We start from the raw sequence: 24099 nt of genomic DNA, 5'->3' as shown, positions 1-24099 counted from the left end.
TTGGTCTAGGAGGGAATAAGTGCTGAGAGCATGCCAGCTTTATCAGGAGATTGCATCGCAAGTGATCAGCATGCAGATAGTCATGCTCATCTGCTAAGCTAAAATAAGCATGCAAGTAAAATAATACAATGGTAAGCCAAGTTTTGATACTTTGTCCCATTTAGGTGGTCTTCTGGGAATACATGGAAATATCTGTAAATGGGATGTGCATGAAAGATGAAAACAATGTGCGGTCTTGTTAGGATTTAAGCTAATGAAACAGCTCAGTACTTTAGAGACATGCTATAACCTCAAGGACAACAACGAAGACAATTACCAAAAACCTAATATTGAGCTCACTGTAGAGGTCGTTTTCCTTATTCCAATCATTTAGTATACTAGACAGATTTGTTTTAGACTTAACTGGTGCATGGCATTAGTTCTTGTCAGGGCAAGTTCTGGGTGGCACAATTTGTAAGATTGTTTGATCATTCGTCAGAAGTTTATAAAAAAAACTAGAAATAAAATCAGAAATGAAATCATGTGAGAATCAAGCTCCACACCTCTGATGACAGGTGAGAGTTTTTTCCCCCCAATTATTATTTAAATGAATACATATTTTACATGATGTAGCCTGCATGTGCCATTATAAAATGTTACTGCTATGGAAAGTGGAAAAACAGCATATTTAAAAAAAACATATGGCCTTCATCAGCCAATCCGATTTCATAAGATGCTAGAAAAGATGAACAAAAGCAAATTTTCTGTAAACTTGGTGGTCTAATCAAGGGTCAGAAGCATGCAAAGTTTCATCCGTTTTGGACAGAAGAGGGCGCTATAACAGTGGGAAACAATTTACATACCAGTCATACATCTAAATGGCACGGATTTGGTGTTAAAACTGTATTATTAGCTATTAATAATATAATTATAAATATGAATAATCACGAGCTTATGTTCAATGGCTCCCAATGACTGCTCCTTGCAACAATGTTTGCTACTTATTATGCAGAAATTAATATTTTCATAACTAAACATTGTTTGTTTGTAAAGATGCCACCTCGTGACTGTATGGCCTGAAGCAGAGACAATTTATATAAGTCGGTCTTTCCATTATTTGCGTTCCTCCTTAACTACCTTTAACAGCCTGCGCGCATTTAGTTAGTCATTCACGAACACATTTTCCCTTTTCGCTCCAATGCTCTTGGAACCAGTGCGAAATCATGACACTTTAAGTCATCATAAAATTTTTAAAACTAAAAGAATCATAATAATAAGCATCTGAAAAAACATTTCGAAACTGTTACTGGAAGAGAGTCAAGAATGAAGTTACATTTGTGATGTTATGCAACTACTATTGGTCTCTCTTGAATAAGCACGAGCTTCCCAGAACGAAACACAAGTTCGCAGTTAAAGTTCCAGTTGCATGTCCACACAGCACTTGGTAAAGCCCACCCACTTCCTAGCTCATCGCACCTCTTCAATTATGCGCGTATAATACAGGAATAAGAATACGCTGAATTTATGGAAAGCATGACTGGGAAAACAAGACTATTACACAGGTAAATAAAGCGCTAAGCAGAGCAGTATGTTATCTCGGGTAATTGCCTTTTTTGGATGAAACGAAAACTTATATCCTACAGGGATTTTCTCTAAGGCATGTTAAAACTTGTGTTTCAGTTATCTCATCTCCCATTCCGCACAGGATTGTTGTTTTGCATACGAAGTTACAAGAGTTTGCGACCTCTTTTCGTTAAAATGCACTCGCAATGTATTTGTACAGTAAGTGTAAGTAGCCTACTGAATGTTTTGTTTCGGTCACTGTTTCTCAACCCTTCTATTCTTTTTCATTTCTTCGGCTAGATGGCGGTATTTTAAGTTCTGAATTTTGTTTCTCTTTTGAGTCTCATAATTTCACTCAATAATTCCCGGAAAAGGATGTGTACGTAATTTTCCACCGCACGCTAAAGCATTGTTTTTTTGTCTGGCAAAGATCTGCAATGCTGAAAGTATTCAGGAGTGCCTGAAAGTATTCACGACTGACTGACTCTACTGTAAAAGAGATTTGAGGGGAAATGGTATGTTGCATCACACACACACACACACACACACACACACACACACACACACACACACACACACACACACACACACACACACACACACACACACACACACACACACACACACACACACACACACACACACACTGCATGGTTTCTATGTTTTATGTGGACTTTCCATAGACATAATGATTTTTATATTGTATAAACTGTATATTATATCCCTTAACCCTACCCCTAAACACAACTCTCACAGAAAACGTTCTGCATTTTTACATTTTCAAAAAAACTTTGTTTTCCTCATGGTAACCAAAAATATCCCCCCCACATAAGGTTTACCACACACACACACACACACACACACACACACACACACACACACACACGAACGAACACGCACACACTATCAGTGTTATTTTAGTTGTAGTTAACAATAAAAACTAATGTAGTCTATAATATGACAAACATTACAACTCCTTTCCCTTCAGTCTAGACGCACTTGGATCCAGGCCACTTTTTACAAGAGAGAATGTGTCAAATTTCTGCCAGCCTCACGTGATCATCACAGGTGTGCTTAATAATCTTGGTTGTCATATCTGCATATCATCTTTTATTGATGATAATGTTAATCAAGTGTAATTTATGTTATTTAATTTAGTCTTAAAGGACTAATGAATTGCAATTTGTACTGTTTTGCAGGTGTTATCCAGTGTGTCAAGTGTGCCAAAGCTTAGTAAGGTATTATTTATTTTGATCATCAGTACATACATTCTCTATTTATTTCCATGAAAATGTTTTTCTAATTTTCCTTTTTTTTACGTAAAAGCTCACAGTCATGGACATTTTTATGATTCGTAAGAAATCACAGTAAAATCAGGGAAATCTTTTTTGTCATTCAAAATTTTTCTAGTCATACATGGTCACGATTTAAGTAAAACAAGGGAACAAATTATTGCAACGTGGCCACGTTAATAAATTAAGGGTACAAAATATTATATTGTGTGCACAATTTACTTAAAACGAGGGAACGAATTAGTCAAACGTGCCGCGCATTAGTAAGTTCTGGGAACGAATTGTCCATTTGTGGCCACAATATCCATATCTTTTTCTCGCATGTCATGTGCGGCTCCGTATAGTCATGCTCAGCCATAAAAATATTTCATTGTAAAGATATTGCTCTTTGTGAGTGCGACCTCTATAAAATAATTTTTCAATTCCTTACCCAGTAATCACGACTGGAAAAGTCATAGTAATTCGCTGGTCAAAAGCTGTGGGAAACCTGAAAATATGAAGTTTCAACAGTCTCAAAGTGTCATCTCTGTCCTCAGATGTTGTTGTGGGAGGCTGATCGCGGAGCATGTGGGTCCATACTCTGGCTTGCTGGGACATGGCCCTGGGGCAGACCCTACTGATGAGGAGTGGTCAGTGCTGCGACACACCAGCATCAGCCCCACCGATGCTTTTGGATCGCTGGACTTCCAGGGCAGCACAAAGCGCACATGTCGTGCCAAGGTCAGTGCATACAAGGACTAAAAAACTCATCATTTAGATGCCTATTAACAGTGCATATATAATATGGGATCATGCATAGTACATTAAGAGCTATTTTCTCTACAGTATGTGCGTCTTTCCTGTGACACACCACCAGAGCTCCTGGTGCAGCTGATGCTGAGAGAATGGCACATGGAGATGCCCAAGCTGGTGATATCCGTGCACGGAGGGGCTGAAAACTTCCCTCTGTCTCCACGGGTGTGTCAGGCCTTCAGCGCAGGGCTCATCACAGCTGCAGAGAGCACTGGAGCTTGGATACTGACTGATGGGATCAATACGGGTTTGTGTTTGTGGGTGCTAGTGGTATATGTGGAATGCACTTTAAACATCTTGTGTTTGCTATCACACTATTTTCTAGGGAAGTAGTTATATGTTGTATTAAAAATATGAATAAATACTACAATAGCATATAAATAATATAAAAATAACACTGATAAGGCCATAATGAATTACAGGTATGCATAAACTCTCTTTGATATCAAAATGACCTTATCAGTGTTATTTTAATATGATTTATATGCTATTGTAGTATTTATTCATATTTCTAATACAACATATAACTACTTCACTAAAATAGTGTGATAGCAAACACAAGATGTTTCGATTTTTTGATTTTAGACAATAAGATTTTATTTTAATATTTACAGTTTTCTTTTTCTTTTATTAGTTTTTATTAGTTTATTTCAGTTAGTTGACAAGGCAACATTTTTACTCTTTCAATCTAATATTTATATTTTATTTTATTTCAAGTTTATTTAAATTACTGAATTTAAAAAAAAAATTGTTTTAGTTAACAATTATTTTGTATTATTTTTCCTTGCATCCAGGTGTGTCTAAGTATGTTGGTGATGCTGTAAAACTGTATGGGTCACATGACCACAGGAAGAGGAATGTTGTAGGGATCACACCCTGGGGGATTATTGAGAATAACAGTGATCTTACCGGCCGTGATGTGAGTATTCTTTTCTTTTATTCTTTTATTCTTTTTCTACATTATATTATTGAATTATATTGCACAGTGGGATCTGACATCATTGAAATTCAAAATCAGATTGAGGGTACGTTTGCACGACAACTATGTACAAAAAGGGAAACTATGTACTAAGGGAAAACTATTTCCTTGCTTTTTTGAAAAGTTACAGACGACAACATTGTCAAAACAATCCCCATTCACTCTGATCCACGAAAACGACAATAGATTGAACACTTAATACGCATGCGCATGACGTCACCGTTTTCTCAAATTCATGTTTTTGTAGTTTACACAGAGACGATAATGGTATCGTTTTCAAAAACGTGCCGGTGGAAACCCATTGTTAAAAGTTTGTGTTTTCAGGCCCCCAAAACGACGTTGTAGTGTAAATGAACTGCCAAAACGCATAAAAACGTTTCCGTTTTTAGTTGAAAACGTTATTTCTGGGTCACTGATAAAATAAGTAAATTTGTGACATTGATCATGAGACTCTTTGTACCAACGGTCAGATGTTAGATCTCTTTAGATCATTCTTAAATACTACTGGAGACCATGATCATCGGTTTTTACACAAACTTATGGAATTCATGGAGCTCAAGTGCTGCTGTCATTAGTGCAAAAAAGGGACGAACCAAATATTCTGAAGTTTTCACTCAAATTGTTATACTGATTTTTATAAAACTTCTCAATAGAAAATCATTTTCACTAGTTCACTTTTGAACCCCTTGTGTTGGCAGTGCAAAGAAATTAGCACTTAGCATTGTAATTGTTGTTATTTTGTTATATTATTATTTCCTGTATTTTGTTCTGGGTCTGCTATACTGATGTTGGGGTTTATGGTCCTATGTCAGGTTCTGAGGCACTACCAGGCTCTGGGTAATCCCCTGAGTAAACGTGCCAGTCTGAATGGCATGCATTCGCACTTCCTGTTAGTTGATGATGGTACTATGGGTAAATCAGGTTGTCAAAATGACCTGAGGAAGAGACTGGAAAGGCATGTACACTTTCAGAAGATCCACCCAAGTAAGAGTTTTCAGTCTATGTCAACTATTTTTGTTAAGTTAAATGATATGTGCATGTGTGATGTGTTTGTGTGTGTGTGTGTGTGTGTGCTCATTTTAAGGGCTGCCTCAGCATGTGCCTTTAGTGTGTGTTGTAGTAGAGGGGGGTCCTGCCATCCTCTCTGTGGTGCTGGAGTATGTGCACAGAAGTTCTCCTGTGCCTGTGCTGGTGTTTGAGGGAACAGGCAGAGCTGCAGACTTGCTGGCTTTAATACACAAACAAACAGCTGTAGACAGGTGTGTCTGACATAAATGTGTATGAATTTAATATTATTTTGGTGCTATTATATGGAATATTTTAACCAATGTTTCTGTGTATGACTCTTGCACATATATTTGTCACAGAAAGTTGGATTCCGATATTAAAGAGGATGTCCTGCGGAGGATTCAGGATATGTTTGGTGTGGAGAGAGCAGAGTCCACTGAACTCCTTAACATACTTATGGAATGCATGGAACATAGAGAGCTTGTAAGTTCAGTAGCCTTATTTTAGATCTCTCTGGAATACTTGATTGTGATTGTTAAAGTTAAAGTTAGGGTTAATAAAGACATTTAATTTCAGCAAAGTTTAATGTTTGCAGTTTACAGTTAACTCTTGTGCAAACCTCTTAATTTAAACTTAATTTTAATTTTTTTTATTTAAAAATAAAATTATTGTTTGAGATTGAACAAAGAACCAAACAAATGCGACTTAAAAGTATATAAGTAAAAATTATTAATTCATACTCTTTCATATTTAAGATGAAATTTTGTTAAACGTGGTGTATAAGAAAAACAAATTGCGTATGATTATTATGATCATTATGGTTATTATTATTCTTTTATAGTTATTTCTTTGATTGATTCCTTTCAAACATATTATTCTTGTATTGGTCCATTTATGTTTTTTGTCTATTGTATCTTTTAATATCATATACTCATAGTTAGATTCATATTCATGTGTTCTATTCTATCCGGTACAGGATAAGGGCTTATTAATTACGAAAACAATTATTTCTTTTTGCTAATTATTATTTTATTTTAGTTCGTTTTTCAGTAACTGTTGTTAGATCCGTTTAGTTTTAGTTTTTCATTTATGTTGAAATCTCTATTTTGTTTCAGTTTACGAAAAAACATTTTTGGACCAATAGTTTTAGTATTAGTTTCAGGTTTTATTTACGAAAATAAACTTGCTCTCGAGTTTCCTACATAGCTCTGCTAGCTTCATGTCTCTTGTATCACTCAGCATTATCTTTCTTTCTTCATATTAAAATATAAACCTCAAACTAATTATTAAACTGTCTATTTTATTATGTTTTATTTTTGGTACAAAGAAATGTACTAAGCTTCCAATCTGGATCCTGATCACTCTTTATTTATTATAAATGACTGTCTGTAAATGTTCTGTAAATTCACTGGATAGATGATGATGAATTACTTGATCTCTTTAATTATGTGATCACCATAGTCAAAATGTTCCGACCCATTAAATACATTTTTTTTTTAAATAAGGTGCTAAAATAAAAAATGTACTCAGTTATTTCAAATAGTGGTCTGTCTTGGCAACTCCGCTCTCAGGAGATACCGATCAGCTTATTTGTAGATTGTTATCGTCAGTTCAGGAAATGTTATTCAGTTCTAACATTCTTGAGAACTTCAGCAATGTTCTTTTCTATCTAAGCTGTGAACCTAGTGCAACATATTCCAATCCCCTTCTGCATTTCTTTGGCTGTTTCCTCTTCTTCCGTCTTCTTCTTCCTCTCTCCTCCTACTTGGCGGTAAACACTGGTTGTTTTGTGTGATAAGATGCCTGCTGTGTATCGGTCTCTGTCACTACGCCGAAAGCTCTGATGCTAAGCCTCCATCAAACGGAATGTTGTAGTTTACCACACCCATCCCACATCTCTGAGCGTCTAAATTGAGAGAGAACAGAATAATTGGAATGATGGCGCATGAAACGTATTTCCATATTAATCGAGTAGAAGGGATTAATTTGGTCCCCAGGCGTACAGATTCTTTGATTGGGTATGAATCACTCTTGTGAAGACGAAATGCCAAAGGCATGTTAAGAGAAGAACATCTCCTCTGGGTGTCTTATAGAGTTACATGCATTTATATATTGGCATGGGATGCTGGTGGTTTCAGACTAATACCAAACAAAATAAATAACTGCTGGCTATATTGAACACAACACAACGGCAGTGGCACTAGTTTGCAAATCTTTTTTAATGCTGGCCATCTGTGTTGTTTAAAATTCATTTTTTTATGTGCAACTTATGGACTCTTTTTTTTTAATGAGGTCAAACTTCAACATTTTTTCATGTTAGATCACCATTTTTGACTCAGAGTCTGAGGACCTACAAGAGGCAGATGTTGCAATCCTGTCTACATCACTGAGAGGTATGTAATGCTTAATAATAATTATCATATTATTTAAAGGTAGGATTAATGTGATAATTCCCCCAACAATGAAAATACAGGTACCAGAGCTTCCCCTGAGGAGCAGCTGAATATCACGTTGGCCTGGGACAGGGCTGATATCGCAAAGGACCACATTCTGGTGTATGGACAACAGTGGCAGGTACAGTAAACAAGTTATGATTTCACAGCCAGGATTAAGGCTTTTTTGAGTTAGAACAGATGTGTATAACCCAGCACTGGATTTTTTAGGTGGGATCTCTGGAGCAGACCATGTTGGATGCCCTGATAATGGATCGTGTCAGTTTTGTGAAGCTACTAATTGAAAACGGCATGACCATGAGCCGCTTCTTGACCATCTCTCATCTGGAACAGCTCTACAACATAGTGATTCTCATTCTCATACCACTTACATGAAGCTTTTGTCTCTGATATAAGCAAGCATCTCTGATCCTTCTTGTTCTTATGATAAATATATTTGTATTTTCCAGCATAAAGGCTCATCAGATCATTTCCTTCGACACATCATTGAGGATGCCAAACAGGTTTGTGTAGAGGAAACCCCTTTAAAATTGGTTCTGCATTGTGAATTTCATAGGTCAAGGGTTGTCAATTGGTCAACTGTTTTGGAAAATATTCATTAAACAAAAATGCAATATTAAAATAACTTTACTGAGCTGTGCCATCACGGCAGTAAATTACATTTTAAAATATATTAAAATTGAAAGCAGTTATTTTTCATAATAATAATATTTTTTATTTTAAAAAATGCATCCTTGGCAAGCATAAGAGACTTCTTTCTAAAACAATCTTACCAACCCCAAAATATATACTACATATAGTTACGTTAATAATAATTATTTTAATGGCTTTGCAAATTTAACATCATAAAGTATGTACATATATGAATAGGATAATAAATGCATGTTATTATTATAGGTCAGGCTTAAAATGTATCACACATTTTTTTTTCTCCATTTGTCAATCCACCAAGCGGCCCTTGACCTGAAAAAGTCTTTCCTTAAGCATTTTCTTTGTTTTTGTAGACTCGTCTGCCTGCTGTTTATAAGATATCTTTAATTGACATCGGAATGGTGATTGAATACTTGATTGGTGGAGCTTATCGAAGCACATATACACGCAAGAGCTTCCGAGTCATGTACAGTCGCTTCCATAGCCCAGCAAAGGTCTGCCTTCTTTCTGCCATCCAGCTGCTACATAATGACAAATGTATTGTATGTTGTTTGTGTTAAGTCTGACATAGTGTTTTTGATCTCTGATGATTCATTTGTAGAATAATTTTAACCAATAACTATGCATTTGTGTTTTGTTTTGAAATCTTTTGGCCATGAATTTCCATTTCCTTTAGACATTTTCTAACTTAAATTTAATGAGCTATGTTGATTGGGGATAGGAGGGTGGCAAGGAGACATCCAGCCCCTTCAGCAAGGCCAGGAAAGCAGCTCGAACTCCAGAGACCTCCCAATCTCGCTCCCATTTCCACAGAACCGCTCAGCCGTTCAGACACCAGGTCCTTTGTGCTTTTTCATTCTGTTCATAGATGCAACAATGAGTCATGGAATTGCGAATACTTTCACAATCATTCCATTTATTAAAAACACCCAGAATTGTGTCTTTGCAGGAGGGTGCAGTAGCACCTCAGGACCTGAAGTCAGCCCAGAGCCCCGACTTTGTATGCACTTTTAACGACCTGTTTGTGTGGGCAGTGCTCAAGCATCGGCAAGAGATGGCGCTGTTCCTGTGGCAGCATGGAGAGCAGGCTATGGCCAGGGCGGTTGTGGCCTGCAAGCTCTACCGCGCTATGGCAGTGGAAGCCAAGCAGAGCAATATGAGTGACAGCATGGCCGAGGAGCTGAAGAAGAAGTCTCTGTCAGTTTCGTTTTTTCCTCATTCCATAGCTAATTACAAACTCCATGTGCCAAATGGCGTTTAATAGATATAACATTGAATTAGAAAGAACTGTATCTCGAGTTTAAAAATGTTGTGTTTGAAAGTTGTCAAAATAACGCAATGTGATTGTACTGATTTTTTTAGAGAGTTTGGAGAGCTGGCTGTGGATCTTCTGGATCAGGCTTTCAGAGAGAACGAGCGCATGGCGATGAAGCTGCTGACCTGGGAGATGAAGGACTGGAGTAACTTCACCTGTCTGCAAATGGCCATCTCCTCAAGACTAAGGCCCTTTGTGGCTCACAACTGCACTCAGATGCTCCTCACAGACTTGTGGATGGGCCGCCTCAACATGAGAAAGAACTCCTGGTTCAAGGTGTGTTGAATTGCTTAATAATTGTGTTTGAAAGTGTGACATAATAACATGGATAAACTTGTGTTAGCTTAGCACTGTTTTTAATAGTTACATTTTTTTTTTTTCAACTATGCTGCAGAAAGGATAAATATCTGTTGCATTTAAAGGGTTAATATTTGGGGTGTTGTTTCATTATAAACATTACCGTTTTGTAATTTTTCTCAATAATTACACATGCATAAGCACTCCATGCAACATGTTTCGATCCCATCCCCCTCTCTTACTCCAGAAGTTTCATTCGCTGCTGTAAGCTCCATGGTTCAAGGAGGCAAAAGTAAAACTAAGAAATTACTCGGGCAGGTCAGCTCTCCTAGAAGCAGAACGGAAGTGACACAAATAACTTGCATTTCAAACATATTTGTCAAGCTGGCAGTCGTGTGCCTACAGATTCATTTTATTTTCGTTCTTTTGACATTTATCATTTTACAGCAGAGTTGTGACCCAGATCTGTTTTTTAACGGCTGTTGTCCAAAAACCACTTCCTTTCATGTCCAGATTATTGCCAGTATTCTGATGCCTGTGGCCATTCAAATGCTAGAGTTTAAGAGTCAGGCAGAGATGTCCCATGTTCCTCAGCCCCAGGAAGCCTTGCAGTTTGGGTGGGACCCAGGAAGCCCTGGGGCATCAGAACAAGAACGGGCAGCAAATGCAGTAAGTAATTTAGACAGACTCACTGTAACAATACACCACATACCAATTATGTTTTTGCAGCTGGGGAGCCAATCCGTGTATCATTCGTTCAGTCGTTTTTTTATTTAATATTGAAAGTAGAAAAATGAGAAAAGTTCCTTTTTCGATTTTTCATTTTTTCCCAAAAAACGAAAAACAAGAATTCAGCTTTAGTTTTCGTTTTTCGTTCTGAGGTAGCAAAATTAATAAACAGCTTGATATTCGACTTCTACACATGGGCGGGAATGAAACGCCCCTTTCCTTTGATTTGTCAGCCGAAGATCAAACTGTCCCGTCATCAGTTCTTCCTCAGTTCTGCACTGCAGAATAAGAGTCCTCCGTTGTGCGGATTCTTAACGCGTTTATTGCAACTTTTTCATATTTTTTCCATCAACCAGACTAACGAATGGCTTGACACAACCCGTACTGGGGAATAGACTAGACAGGGCTTTCTTCTTTGTAGACCAGAGTTCTCAAGTGCCAGGGGTTTGCTATTTTCCGAACTGTAAAGTCACAGGTTTTTTTTTATTTAAAAAAAAATTTATCATGAACCACGCTGTGTTTTATTCCTAAGTGACTATATAATGCATTATACTTAAAATAATCTAAATGTTGACTTTCAAAAGTAGGCGCGTCAGAAGGCTATTCACTCTATTTTGGTTAATTTTTGGTGTGCGCCAGAAAGATGCAGAGACGCAGCGCATCATGTTGTTTTCTTTATTTTTTAAAGGTCATTTGTAGTCATTTTGAATGTACACAAATAAAAATATAAATTTTACTGCTTCGAATGACAGAGTATTAAACGACAGAATATTAAGTTATTTCCCCTGCTGAGCAACAAATCCAAGTGATGGCGCTGGCGCATCGCTCGCTCACACAACATCTAGGCTATTATCAGTTCACTTCTGGCATTGCTAACTTGACATCGCAGCCTATTCATTATTAAAATAAAACAGTCAACCAAATATATAAAAAATTATTCTGCTTAATTTAATTGGTCTTTTGTACAATATAAAGGCTGTGCTGCACAGTCCTACTTGCTGTTATTCCAAACTCATTTCCCTTGCTGTGAAGATGATGATTTAGCATATACGTGTATATTGGGACTCGACTGAAGTACAAAGCCTTCTTTACATTACTAGTTAGCATCCAAATGTTACATTGCAAATATGGAAACCTTGGACCGAATGAGAGATGCGCGAAACCAATGTCCGTACAGTTTCAGTTTCAATAAAGGACATAATAGGCTATTATTATAAGTTATTAGGTTAGGCTATATTTTTATTATACGGGCTACTTATTTTCATTCTTGTTGTTTTCTGAATACCATTCATTTAAGGATTTGACATAGGCTACAGTATAAGGGGAAGTAAAATACGCATAGACATAGCCTATATGTTATTAATAGTGTTTATAATGTTAATGTTGTATTTTATTACGGTCTTTTACACTATTTCTGAATAGGCTAATAATAAAATGCGTTTGTTTCCCTCTCAACATGACCATGCGCTGCGCACAAGCGCACATCTTTGAGATATAAATTGTTAATAAAACACAAGGCCTACATCATAAAACTCAGAAGAGTATGTATTTTAATATCTCTGTTGTTCTCTGTTCTCCGGTTGTTAGATAGTCAGTCTGAATGACGTTCATGTGTTTACGTTAAAATAGGCCTATTATATAGTCAATGCATTATTCTTTTCTTTTTGTATTAGTGTTAAAAATATTTAATTTACAACTAATTATATTGATTTATATCTTCATTTATTATTAAAAAAATAAAATAATTACCGGGTGAGGCGACCATGGTAGGCTAACAGCCGTCATTTACCCTGCATACCCAGCTGATGCAAAGCGTAGGTGAATTTATATCTACACAGAAGAAAGCCCTGTCTAGTCTATTCCCCAGTACGGGTTGTGTCGAACCATTCGTTAGTCTGGTTGTTTGATGAAAAAAATATGAAATGTATTTGCAATAAACGCTTTAAGAATCTGCACAATGGAGGACTCTTATTCTGCAGTGCAGAACTGAGGAAGATCTTCGGCTGACAAATCAGAGGAAAGGGGCGTTTCATTCCCGCCCATGTGTAGAAATCGAATATTCAAGCTGTTTATAATTTTTTCTACCTCAGAACGAAAAACGAAAAATCAAGCTGAATTCTTGTTTTTCGTTTTTTTGGAAAAAATGAAAAATCGAAAAAGGAACTGTTTTCTCATTTTTATACTTTCAATATTAAATAAAAAATGACTGAACGAATGATACACGGATTGGAGCCCATTCAGTTTGTTAGACTGATTCAAACTGACCACTCTTTTATTTTATTTTTATTTTTTATTAAGTAATGAGAGTCATTCATTTGTAAATCAAACTAAACTGGTCATGCTATGTACACTACAATAAAGCTATTTTTTTGAAGAAGCAAAACTACATTTAAATCTTAAACTTAGTTTTAAATCTGTCACCCTAACTAACCTAGTTAATTCTGTGCAGGGTCTTGAATAGGCAATTCAATTAGTTAATTTGCCTAAACTGTCCAAATGAACCGTTTCACTAGAGGGCTATTCACACCTAGAATGCTAAATATAAAGATAACTATATTAGTGTGCACACAAATGGGTGACAACATTATGCTTATTCTAAGCACGTGCTGCAGTTTTGATGTCTGCCCCTTTAAATGCTCGAGCTTTTAAAAAGCCTTTTGCATTCTGATTGGCTGTCAATGTTTTTGGCGTGCAGAAGCTGGAAAAATCATTCACAAAATTGAAAGGTTGGACTTCACTATTCTCATAGAATTAGAAAGATAATCTTTTTAGTTATACTTATCATTATAGTTTGTATCCTTGATGTGGACGACCCTTGATAGAGGATAGTTTGAAGAGTTTGTTTCTTTCCTCAGCTCACGCGGCTGTAAAACTGCTTGCACAATACAATGTGAAATTAACACAGGAATGTTGCCACATTATTACTCATTAAAGAAAACATGTAAACTAGTCATGGTATGACCTCACTACTCTCACTAAGTTGTGACTCCACTACTCTTACTAAGTTGTGACCACACTACTCTCAGTTAGTCACTTCTCAATACTGCTGACAACCTATTAACACGCTACTCAGTCTTGACTTCTTATGGCACAGTGTGTAATTTACATTGACAGTGGTCTTTCTCTAGATTCAGGGTGATGAGGAGAGAGGGAGCAGATGTCTTTGTCCCTGGACCAGAAAGGTGTATGACTTCTATACTGCTCCAGTGGTCAAATTCTGGTTTCACACAGTAGGTTTCCTCTTAATTCCCCAGAGCTTTCCCCATTCTTTCATTACACCCTCTCGCTCCATTTGTCGCCCTTTTCAACCTTCCATCTCTGAAGATCTGATTTGTCCACACAGATGGCATTCTTGGGTTTCCTCATGATGTTCTCTTATACTGTGCTGGTGAGGCTGGAGGAGAAACCCAACATTCAGGAGTGCTTGGTCATAACTTACATCCTGACCATGGCAGCGGAGAAAGCTCGAGAGGTAAAAGACAAATACAGTATGACATCATCAATGTCTGCTTTTGTCTGTGAATGGTTGGCTCAGTGCCCTTTGCAGCTGTTCATGGCAATTAAATAATAAAATGTTTCTTTGAAATGTCTTATCTTAACCAAGCTGGATTCCGAAGGTCTTCTGGAAGGTACTATCTCTTTCTGATTAGGGAGTTTTCAACTTGACCCTGAGAATGCCACTGTCCGACTCCCCCATCCTCTGTTATCTATGAACTCAGCTACAGTTCATTGGTGGGAATTATTAACAGAGTTCTGACATAGACTATATGTTTGAGAGATTGTTTATAGTATTTTGGTTAGAAATATCTATCTATCTATCTATCTATCTATCTATCTATCTATCTATCTATCTATCTATCTATCTATCTATCTATCTATCTATCTATCTATCTATCTATCTATCTGTCTGTCTGTCTGTCTGTCTGTCTGTCTGTCTGTCTGTCTGTCTGTCTGTCTGTCTGTCTGTCAGTCATGACATATTGGATATACTGTAGCTTATTGTTGGGCCTATCCACTAGTCAGTCCACAAGGGTATCTGCTCCAACAAACATGCTTAATATCACTGTGAGGTGGATAGGCCCAACAATATGCTAAATTGTTAGCATGACATATATGTAATTTTAGAGTTTTCACGTGCTCAACAGCTAATAATTCACAGTAATCATTATAAAGAAACCATTTCCATATCCTTATTGTTAGTGAACCTGTATTTCAATTTGGCTGGGTCGAATATTATTTTATCTTGCATTACGCTTTGTTCCTGATGATCAAGGTAGCATGTCAGTTAACCTGTTCATTTGCGTCTGTCTAATTCGGCTAGCTTTTACCAAGTGACAGATGAATTTGTGCCACAATACAGTACTGTTTGATTTCATGCATAATATTGGATGTAAATAACAACAGACATGGGAAGAGTTTGAACTTTTATATGGTTATGAACATTTTATTATTTCCATTTAGCAGTTTTTATTTCTCTGCTGTCCATGACCCTTTAGAACAAACCTGCTACTCAATTTTGGTTCATAACCCACCAGTTGAGAGCCACCGATTGACTTATTAAGTATATTATGTTGAGAGTTATGATAATGGGTACTGTGTGTTTTCTAGGTGTGGGTATTGGAGCCCAGGAAGTTCACTAAGAAGTTAAAGGTGTGGTTCAGTGAGTACTGGAATATCAATGACTTCATGGGCATCCTCCTGTTCATGGTTGGGGTCTCCCTCCGGTGGCATCAAGAAACGCGCTTAGCCAGTCATATTGTCTACTCTTTGGATTTTATCTTCTGGTCTGTCAGACTTCTGGACCTGTTCGCTCTGAATCAGCATGCAGGACCCTACCTGACCATGATCACCAAAATGGTGTGTAATTTAAACGTATTAGTAGATAAGTCTACATGCAACATTTACTGTAATGTTTTTCTTAAACTCAGAATTAAAAGATCTTTTATAACTTTGAGATGTGTTTCACAATAATAGATAATACAATTTAAAATGTGTATATATGACTTTCTCCCACAGATGAGCAATATGTTCTATATCGTAGTCATTATGGCGATTGTGCTGGTCAGTTTCGGCACGTCCAGGAAGTCTATCCTGTCCCCTGATGAGGGTCCGTCCTGGAATCTGCTCAGAGATGTAGTCTTCCAGCCCTACTGGATGATCTTTGGGGAGGTGTATGCTGGAGAAATTGATGGTGAGTAAAACAAAAAGACAAGACCATTCAGTCTGTTCAGTTCATCTAATTTGAATAAACCTTTTTCCACAGCTTGGATGTCAGAACATTGTTCATCCTTTACATCTTTTAGATGATTTACTCTATTATTTTTAATTGTAAGACATTTTTATTTTATATTCTATTGTGATCATCCTTTTTGTTTTTGCCAGCCTGTAGTGAACCTGAAACCTGTGTCCCTGGAGCCTTCCTCACCCCCTTCCTGCAGGCCGTCTACCTTTTTATTCAGTACATCATCATGGTCAATGTACTCATTGCCTTCTTCAAGTATGCACTTCATCTTCATCTTTAAGACTTGTCATTCGCTCACATATTTTGATCTGTTTCCTGGTGTAATGATACTTTTTTCTGTTGAGTTGTTGGACTAATATACGGCATGGCATCCAGATTGGAAGAGCATTGCAGTGTTGATGTATTGTTGGATCTTGGTTGCTTTGTGATGGTTTAACCTACTTTGCCTTATTATTCACTTCACAGCAATGTTTACTTTGACATGAGCTCCATATCCCGTAAGCTGTGGAAATATAACCGCTATCGTTACATCATGACCTATCAGGAGAAACCGTGGCTGCCGCCCCCTCTCATCCTTCTTAGTCACATGACTCTGTGTCTCAGTTCCATGTGGCAAAAGCACAGCAAGGCATCCAAACGGGGAAGAACTGGTCTAAGTAAGTGTGTGTTTGTATGTAATTTTATTAATCATCATAGTCCTCTGTGTTATGTCTTACAAAATTGACACACAGAGGTAGGATTGTGACAAAAGGTGATAGTAGTGGATACATGGATATGTTCAGTGTTAGAACAATAGAACAAACATTAACAGCAGTATCAAGTATCCACCAAAAAAATCCATAAACCGAAGATTAAATATATTATTAAATTAAAATATTTATTTTAATTTACGCATAGTATTCTTCACATAGTATTCTGTTTGCCTGAGAAGCAGATCTTTCTTTTAGAGGTATACATTTTTGTTCTGAAATGATTATTATTCTATTCCTATTGTGATGCATTATGAAATCTAAAATTTCACAATTCAATTGAGTCTCAATTCAATCCAATTCAATTATTTTGGAGTGATTCAAAATGTTTGCTGAAGAAATAAACTTAAAGGGGTGGTTGATTATGATTTCACTTTTCTAACTTTAGTTAGTGTGTAATGTTGCTGTTTGAGCATAAACAACATCTGCAAAGTTACAACGCTCAAAGTTCAAAGCAAAGGGAGATATATATTTTTTAAAGAAATCGTTTTTTAAGGACTTCAACAAACGGCTGGTAGGGACTACATAACATTCCTCCCGGGTTAGTGACATCACTAACCCTAAAATATACATAAACCCCGCCCCCAGAACACGATTTATAGATTATCAAGACAGAAAAAGGACACAAGCTCCGAGCAGCAGCTCATTTGCATTTAAAGGGACAGACACAAAAACGGTGCATTTTTGCCCACCCTCAAAAAGTGACAACTTTAACATGCTATATAAAATATCTGTGGGGTATTTTGAGCTAAAACTTCACATACACACTCTGGGGACATCAGAGATTTATTTTACATCTTGTGAAAAGGGCATTATACCACCCCTTTAAAAGACAGTATCTTATGCTCTATAGTCAAGATAATATAGAAAATAATCAGAGTCTCAAATGAGTAAAATGAGTTATTGATCCAATACAAAAATAGAACATTCTGTTGTTTCTTAAAGTCCCATTTTTATACAGGATATTATCACCAGTTAAGTGTATTGCTGGTACTGCATGTTTACAGAATTACTCCTGGCCCCAAATGATCTGAAGAAGTTGCATGAGTTTGAGGAGAAGTGTGTCGCTGGATATTTCAGAGACAAAAAGGAGAGTCAACAAAGCAGCGAAATCAACCGGATTCGCTCTGCAGCTGACAAGTGAGTGCATCTCCCAGAACTCATTTGGATGCAGCAGGAAATTACATCAGTTTTGTTTTAGTTAATCTATCAGTTGACTGAACTTTGTATATGAAGTTATGCATCTGAATTCCCATTTTAAATTATTTTGAGTTTGAGTTTATTTTCTTATAAAGCACATTCCTGCTGCAACGAGTGCAGCCTAAAGTGCTGTACAATACAATCATAAAACCAAACATAACACAATAAAACAAGACTACTTGAAAGACCAAAATTGAGTTCTCTTTCTTGAGAATTAACATTTCTAGAGGGGCCCCCCCAAGTAATTAGAGATACGGGGCGAAGAGCTAAGAGGGCCCAAAACAACAACATCAGTTTTGCTCTCATTTAAGTGGAGAAAATTCTTAGCCATCCAGCCTTTTACATCTTCAAGACACTTACTAATGTTGGAAAAGGACCTATCAATCGAGTGCAACGGGACATAGAGTTGTGTCGTTGGCATAAATGTGGTATGCGATCTGATGTTCTAAAAATAGAACCTGATGGTTTTGTTTATCTTAAATGGAATTGTAGAATAGTTTGTTTACTACAGTGTTTGTTTCTAGGGCTGAAGAGATGGCTGGAATATTAGTTGAGGTTGCGGAGAAGGTCAATATCATCCAAGACGATCTGCGCACTTTAGATTGTCACTTGGGGCAGTTGCAGGACTTGTCTGCTTTAGCAGTGGACACTCTAAACCTCCTCTCAGCCACAGACAACCAGCAGCTTGAAGTGGCCCGTCTTGGTCAGAGTCAACCAATTACATGCCGCCACGAGCAAGTGTCCCATAGCTGCTGTCTCCGCATTGGTGGAAGTGTCGCGCCCAGCCAAGCACTTCCGTCTCCGAAGCACTACCGCAGTATGCCACCTTCCCTGCTCCGAGGTTTGGGGCCTGGCCGGCAGCGTCCTTCCCTGGAGTTGCCACCAGGGACGAGTGTCGGACCCTTTGAGGTCAGGAGCAAATGCATGTTGGCAAACCCTGAGGAAGAAGATTATAGTTTTAGGTGGCCCCTACAGCATGGCGATTCAAGAGAAGGTGTATCATTGGAATGCGACCCCTCTTTACCTCACCTATGCACTGGATGGAGGGACAAGGGAATGTATGGATCTGGGGAACCATCACGTGCCAGTTCTCCCACCATGCCATTTATGAGGGACTTACAGCTTCAACCCAGCCATGAGGAGTCTATGGAGGAAGAGGACGATGAGGATGACTTGCATGCAATATCCAGAGCCTCCAGCCACACGTTCCTGCTCGCAGACTCTCAGAGTGATGGAGACCGAGCAGTTGGGATCAAAAACCCGGCATTCTACAGGCTTGATGATGGTGAACGCTTCACAAGACCTCAAGGACTTTCAGGCAGGAAATGGGCCTATGATCTGGAGCAAAGCCGCTCGCTCTCAGCTAGTGTGGAGAAAATGTCCATGCCTGATACAGCAACATCAGAGCACGGCAGGCGGACGCTTCTTACGCCTCCCCACCACAGCCATGACCAGAAAGGTATAATGGATGCATGTCATAACAATATACTAAGTAACAACCTCAGTTTCTGTTTAATAACCAGTTTATGACTATCTGTAATCTGTAGGATTATCTAAGATCTTTAGGAGACAAAAGTCATTTGGGAAAAAGTCCATAAAGACCAAAGCAGGAACTCCTGAGAATGTAAGCCATCCTGCTATGTCCGTTTAATTTAATTGCATGCAAGTTGTGCACGAGTGGTGGTCTTCCATGTAGCACTAGTGATAGTCATATGGTCAAATGGTCTTTGGATAAAAAGCGTCAGCTAAATGAATAAATGTAAGTGGTGCCTCTGTCTCCTCTTAGGTAAAACTAGATGAAATGCGGGGATGCATGCATGAGTCTGACCCACGCAGAAAAAGGAAGAGGAAAGTAAAAGGCCTGTTTGACCGGAGATTCAGAACCTCAGTCAGTCTAACACAGCTGAGTATGTTTTTTAAAAATACAATTACAGGTGTAATTATATGCATATATGTAAATATTTGTTTCATTTTTTTTAAGTATGTATTATTTCCCCCGAAACCTCTGGTGTATGTCACAAAAAGACAACAAGGCATTATTTTCCAAAACAGAAGCTTAGTTCATTTTTGTTAAATATCAAGCAATTGAGCAGTCTGCTTAGTTTTTACGTGTGGAATAATTGCTGGCGGAAATAAAATGACAGTAACCCACAAAGTGACAATGGGATGATTTTTCATTTTATTTACTAGATGTTGACCAAGTGGATTCCACAAAATTGGCCCCATTATGGCTGGTAAGTTCACCTGTAGTGATTTGGTCATTTGATTTCTTTCCTGTTTTTGAGACGTTTGATTTGGCTGTGTGTTATGATCTCTCTTCAGAACACTGTGAGTCCAGGGCAGCCACTTCTAAGCAGCTGGGCCAGGTCTATCAGTCAAAGACCTTCGTAAGTTAAGTTTTTGATTTGATGAGACATTTTAAGTAATCACAGAAAACATTTCTAGCTGTTCACCTAATTTCTCTACTTCTTGTAGGGTAAGCAGTATGACACAAGAAGGTAATTGTACATACTTTATATTGTTAGTGTGTTTATGATGTGAGTAAATTGCATGGGTTTAATTTTGGTGAAAGACATGTTTTTTGTGCTCTCTCTTTGTCTTGTGTTAGTAAGGAGCTCTACGTTTAAATTGACAGAAGATTTAGGCCAGCATTACTCTGGTGAGTAATAACTATAATAATCACCTCAAATATATATATATATATGGTTGATCTCTTTTGGTGATTTTCTTTCTTTTTCTTTCAGCAATGGAGAGAAACAACCTAATGAGACTGGCTCACTCTATACCATTCACCCCTGTGTCGTTACTGGGTAAATAATCAAACCATGGTTGTTATTTAACCAGTGATGGACATATTTGGCTATTTTCATAAATGTCCTCTGCACTATTCAGGTGGTGTTGAGGTCTGTATATATACACTGGAGGAGACAGAAGCAGGATCTTCTCTTGGGAATCAGTCCTCTGGCATCTCCGCCTGGCTTCAGCACGGACGTACCGCTGTTCTTCAACCGTTAGCCCACCAGGAAGTGCTGGATGGGGGTCTGCGCAGGGCCACCAAGGTGTTGTGTACCTGGGCTGAGGGTGATGTGTTGAAGCTGGGCTCAGTGTATGTCGTGAAAGCCTTTAGGCCAGAGGTGGTTCGCATCTGGCAGAAAGTTTTCCCAATCAGCACTTCTCTTCATCTCTGTCTGCGGGTACATCTTTGACATTTTGAAAGATTATGAACAGTAATGTAAATAAACTGTAAATTCTGCAATTGATAGATTTACGTAACTTTCATTGTCAGATCAATTTATTGATCTATTGATTGTCACCTATTATCTACTGACAGTATATACAGTATATATATTTTTTGGAATAATTAATTTTTTTTAATGTTTTTGAAAGAAGCCTTTTATGCAACCTAGGCTGAATTTATTTGATGAAAAATACAGTTATGTTGTGAAATATTATAATTTAAAATAAAAATTCATGTGATGGCAAAGGTGAATTTTCAGCAGCCATTACTTTAGTCTTCAGTGTCTCATTATCCTTCAGAAATCATTGTAATGTGCTGATTTCGCTGCTCAAGAAATATTTATTATTATTATCAATGTTGAAAACATTGTTTTTGCTGCTTGATATTTTTGCGGAAATAAACCATAGTACACTACCATTCAAAAGTTTGAGGTAAGTTAGATAAAAAAAAAGAAATGAATACTTTCAAATAAATGCTGTTCTATTGAACTTTATATGTAAAAAGTATCAGTTTCCACCAAAATATTAAGCAGCAAAAACTGCTTTTAACATTAGTAATAAGAACCATTATTAACAATTGAGCTCCAATAATAATTGATAATAACTGAGCACCAACTCAGCATATTAGAATGATTTCTGAAGGATCACATGACACTGAAGACTGCTTTGCCATCCAAATGACATATTAAAATATATTACCACTGAAAACAGTTATTTTAAATTGCAATAATATTTCACAATATTACTGTGTGCTATATAATATCACAACATTACTTAAACACAGCTTTGGTGAGCATAAGAAAGCCTAAAACAATATTTTAAAAAAATCTTCATTATTCCAAACTATTCTCTCTGCGTCTCTATTGAATACTTCCTCTCCAACCTGTAGGAAATCCAACAACAGAGAGCAGCACAAAAACTCATGCAGCGATTCAACCAAGTTAAACCCAGCAGTGTTCCCTACAGTTCTAGGTCAGCATTATGAATTCTATCTGCATTATTATGATGATAAGAAGTTGATTATGTATATGACTATGTATAGTCTATGTATGTGTGCAGGTTTCTGGATGTCTCCTTGCTGCACTGGCGCTCAGACGGCCAGTGGCTGACTGTTGAGAAGAACATGAGTGGACATTTCAGGAAATACAACAATAACACAGGAGAGGAGATCTCGCCCTCCTCTGGTCTGGAGGAAGCAATTCTAGCGTTCTCTCACTGGACATACGAGTACACCAACAAGGAGCTGCTAGTGCTGGATCTGCAAGGTATAGATAAGCTTACTCTAAGAGCTTGTATGATTATTATTATTGGAAAATTGATTGTGTTGGAAAGTTGATGAACTGAATCTTTATTTTTATTATAAGGTGTGGGAGTGGACCTCACTGACCCCTCACTGATCAGAGTAGATGATAAAAGGTAAATAAGCACAACACATATGTAGCATCATAAATGTTTAAATATATTTACTAAAATGGGATATTTGTTTTTGGAAATGTGAAAATGCATTTGTTTACTCTGCTCCCAAGTAAAGTTTTCTCCTGTTGTAGCTCCTCTGGAGAGATGGCGTTTGGACCTGCCAATTTGGGTGATGATGCAATCCAGAGCTTTGTTCTCAAGCACACTTGCAACTCCTGCTGTAAGAAGCTCGGTCTCTCAGGTGAGGTAACACTCATGTCACAGGTTGAGGGTTGAACTTTCAGGACTCTTTTATTTTTTACTTCCTGCTGTGGCAGATCTCGCAAATACGGCCTACCTTCATGTTTCCAACTTTAGAAGTGATTTGATAGTTCATTTGAAAAGAGCAAACTTCAAAATGAACAGGAAAAGCCGTCTAATTAAGCCTGAAGGTTTAGAAAAAATTCTAATGAGGCAGAAATTATTTCATTTCCATGACAGCAAAGGCATGCAGAAGAGGGGCGTGGTTTCCTTTGTGGCATGTGGAGTGTTCTCTTTGATTACATATTTAATAGTTCTTTGTGCGTTAGAGAGTGTTGACTTTGATTAGATATTAATTACTGTCTCATGGAAGACATATGAGATGCCTGTTGTTTGTATCAAGAGGGAGGCTTTGCTTCAGAAGTACAGGGATAAAAAATAAACAAACAAACGAAAACCACTCCGCCACATTTGTTTGATATTTCAAAGGTGCTTTGTTTTTTATTCGTCTTGCGTCCTCTCCAAGAACCACATCAAATCAAAACAAATTATTAATGTACAATCCACAAATTTCATTTCGGATCTTAAGAAAAGCATCTCTCTGTGATAAATTATGTATATGCACCGCAATTGTGTATATTGTGTTTGGCTTTTCAGATTTGAAGAGTTGTGGCAGCCAAAAGAAGTCAGTTCCTGCCTTTGATGAGGCGAGCAGCACAGTTTAACCTCTGACCTGGAAATAGACTTTATCAAATCCACAGAGGGTATGCAAAGACTCCGAGACGCAGATCAGCTTCCAGTGGAGCTCGTCATGTTCACATCCTGTTTCCTCTAATCCCTACTATATATATATATATATATATATATATATAAATAAATAAAAATTGTTTATGTTGTTTTTGGCTGATGCTAGTTTATGATAAACAGTAACAGGTGCAAAAGTTGATAAGGGACGTC

General features: G+C 37.5%; 1 protein-coding gene across 1 annotated transcript; it reads left to right on the top strand.

Annotated features, from left to right (window-relative positions):
- The first annotated feature begins 1395 nt into the window (after nt 1-1395).
- Nucleotides 1396-24004, top strand: trpm6 (transient receptor potential cation channel, subfamily M, member 6). The gene is made up of 40 exons (XM_082169872.1): nt 1396-1541; nt 1973-2057; nt 2531-2610; nt 2742-2780; nt 3371-3554; nt 3660-3873; nt 4421-4545; nt 5418-5589; nt 5690-5864; nt 5973-6096; nt 7934-8006; nt 8087-8187; nt 8277-8411; nt 8516-8569; nt 9071-9211; nt 9439-9555; nt 9667-9914; nt 10080-10308; nt 10843-10998; nt 14187-14288; nt 14402-14530; nt 15667-15915; nt 16075-16249; nt 16441-16555; nt 16766-16956; nt 18057-18189; nt 18774-19708; nt 19797-19873; nt 20036-20156; nt 20440-20483; nt 20572-20636; nt 20725-20747; nt 20858-20908; nt 20994-21059; nt 21142-21443; nt 22376-22458; nt 22546-22751; nt 22851-22902; nt 23034-23143; nt 23800-24004. The coding sequence occupies exons 2-40, from the start codon at nt 2055-2057 to the stop codon at nt 23865-23867; spliced, it is 5667 nt and encodes a 1888-aa protein (XP_082025998.1). The 5' UTR covers nt 1396-1541; nt 1973-2054; the 3' UTR covers nt 23868-24004.
- The last annotated feature ends 95 nt before the right edge of the window (nt 24005-24099 follow it).

This window comes from Leuciscus leuciscus, assembly GCF_965113295.1.
Source record: "Leuciscus leuciscus genome assembly, chromosome: 5".
NCBI classification, from domain to species: domain Eukaryota; kingdom Metazoa; phylum Chordata; class Actinopteri; order Cypriniformes; family Leuciscidae; genus Leuciscus; species Leuciscus leuciscus.
This window is presented reverse-complemented; position numbering and strand designations above follow the sequence as displayed.

Excerpts from the sequence above, each read along its gene's own strand:
- trpm6 (XM_082169872.1), top strand. Across the intron at positions 20,157-20,439 it reads AGTCAGTCTAACACAGCTGA|ATGTTGACCAAGTGGATTCC; the intron begins GTATGTTTTTTA and ends TTTATTTACTAG. Across the intron at positions 22,459-22,545 it reads AGTGTTCCCTACAGTTCTAG|GTTTCTGGATGTCTCCTTGC; the intron begins GTCAGCATTATG and ends GTATGTGTGCAG.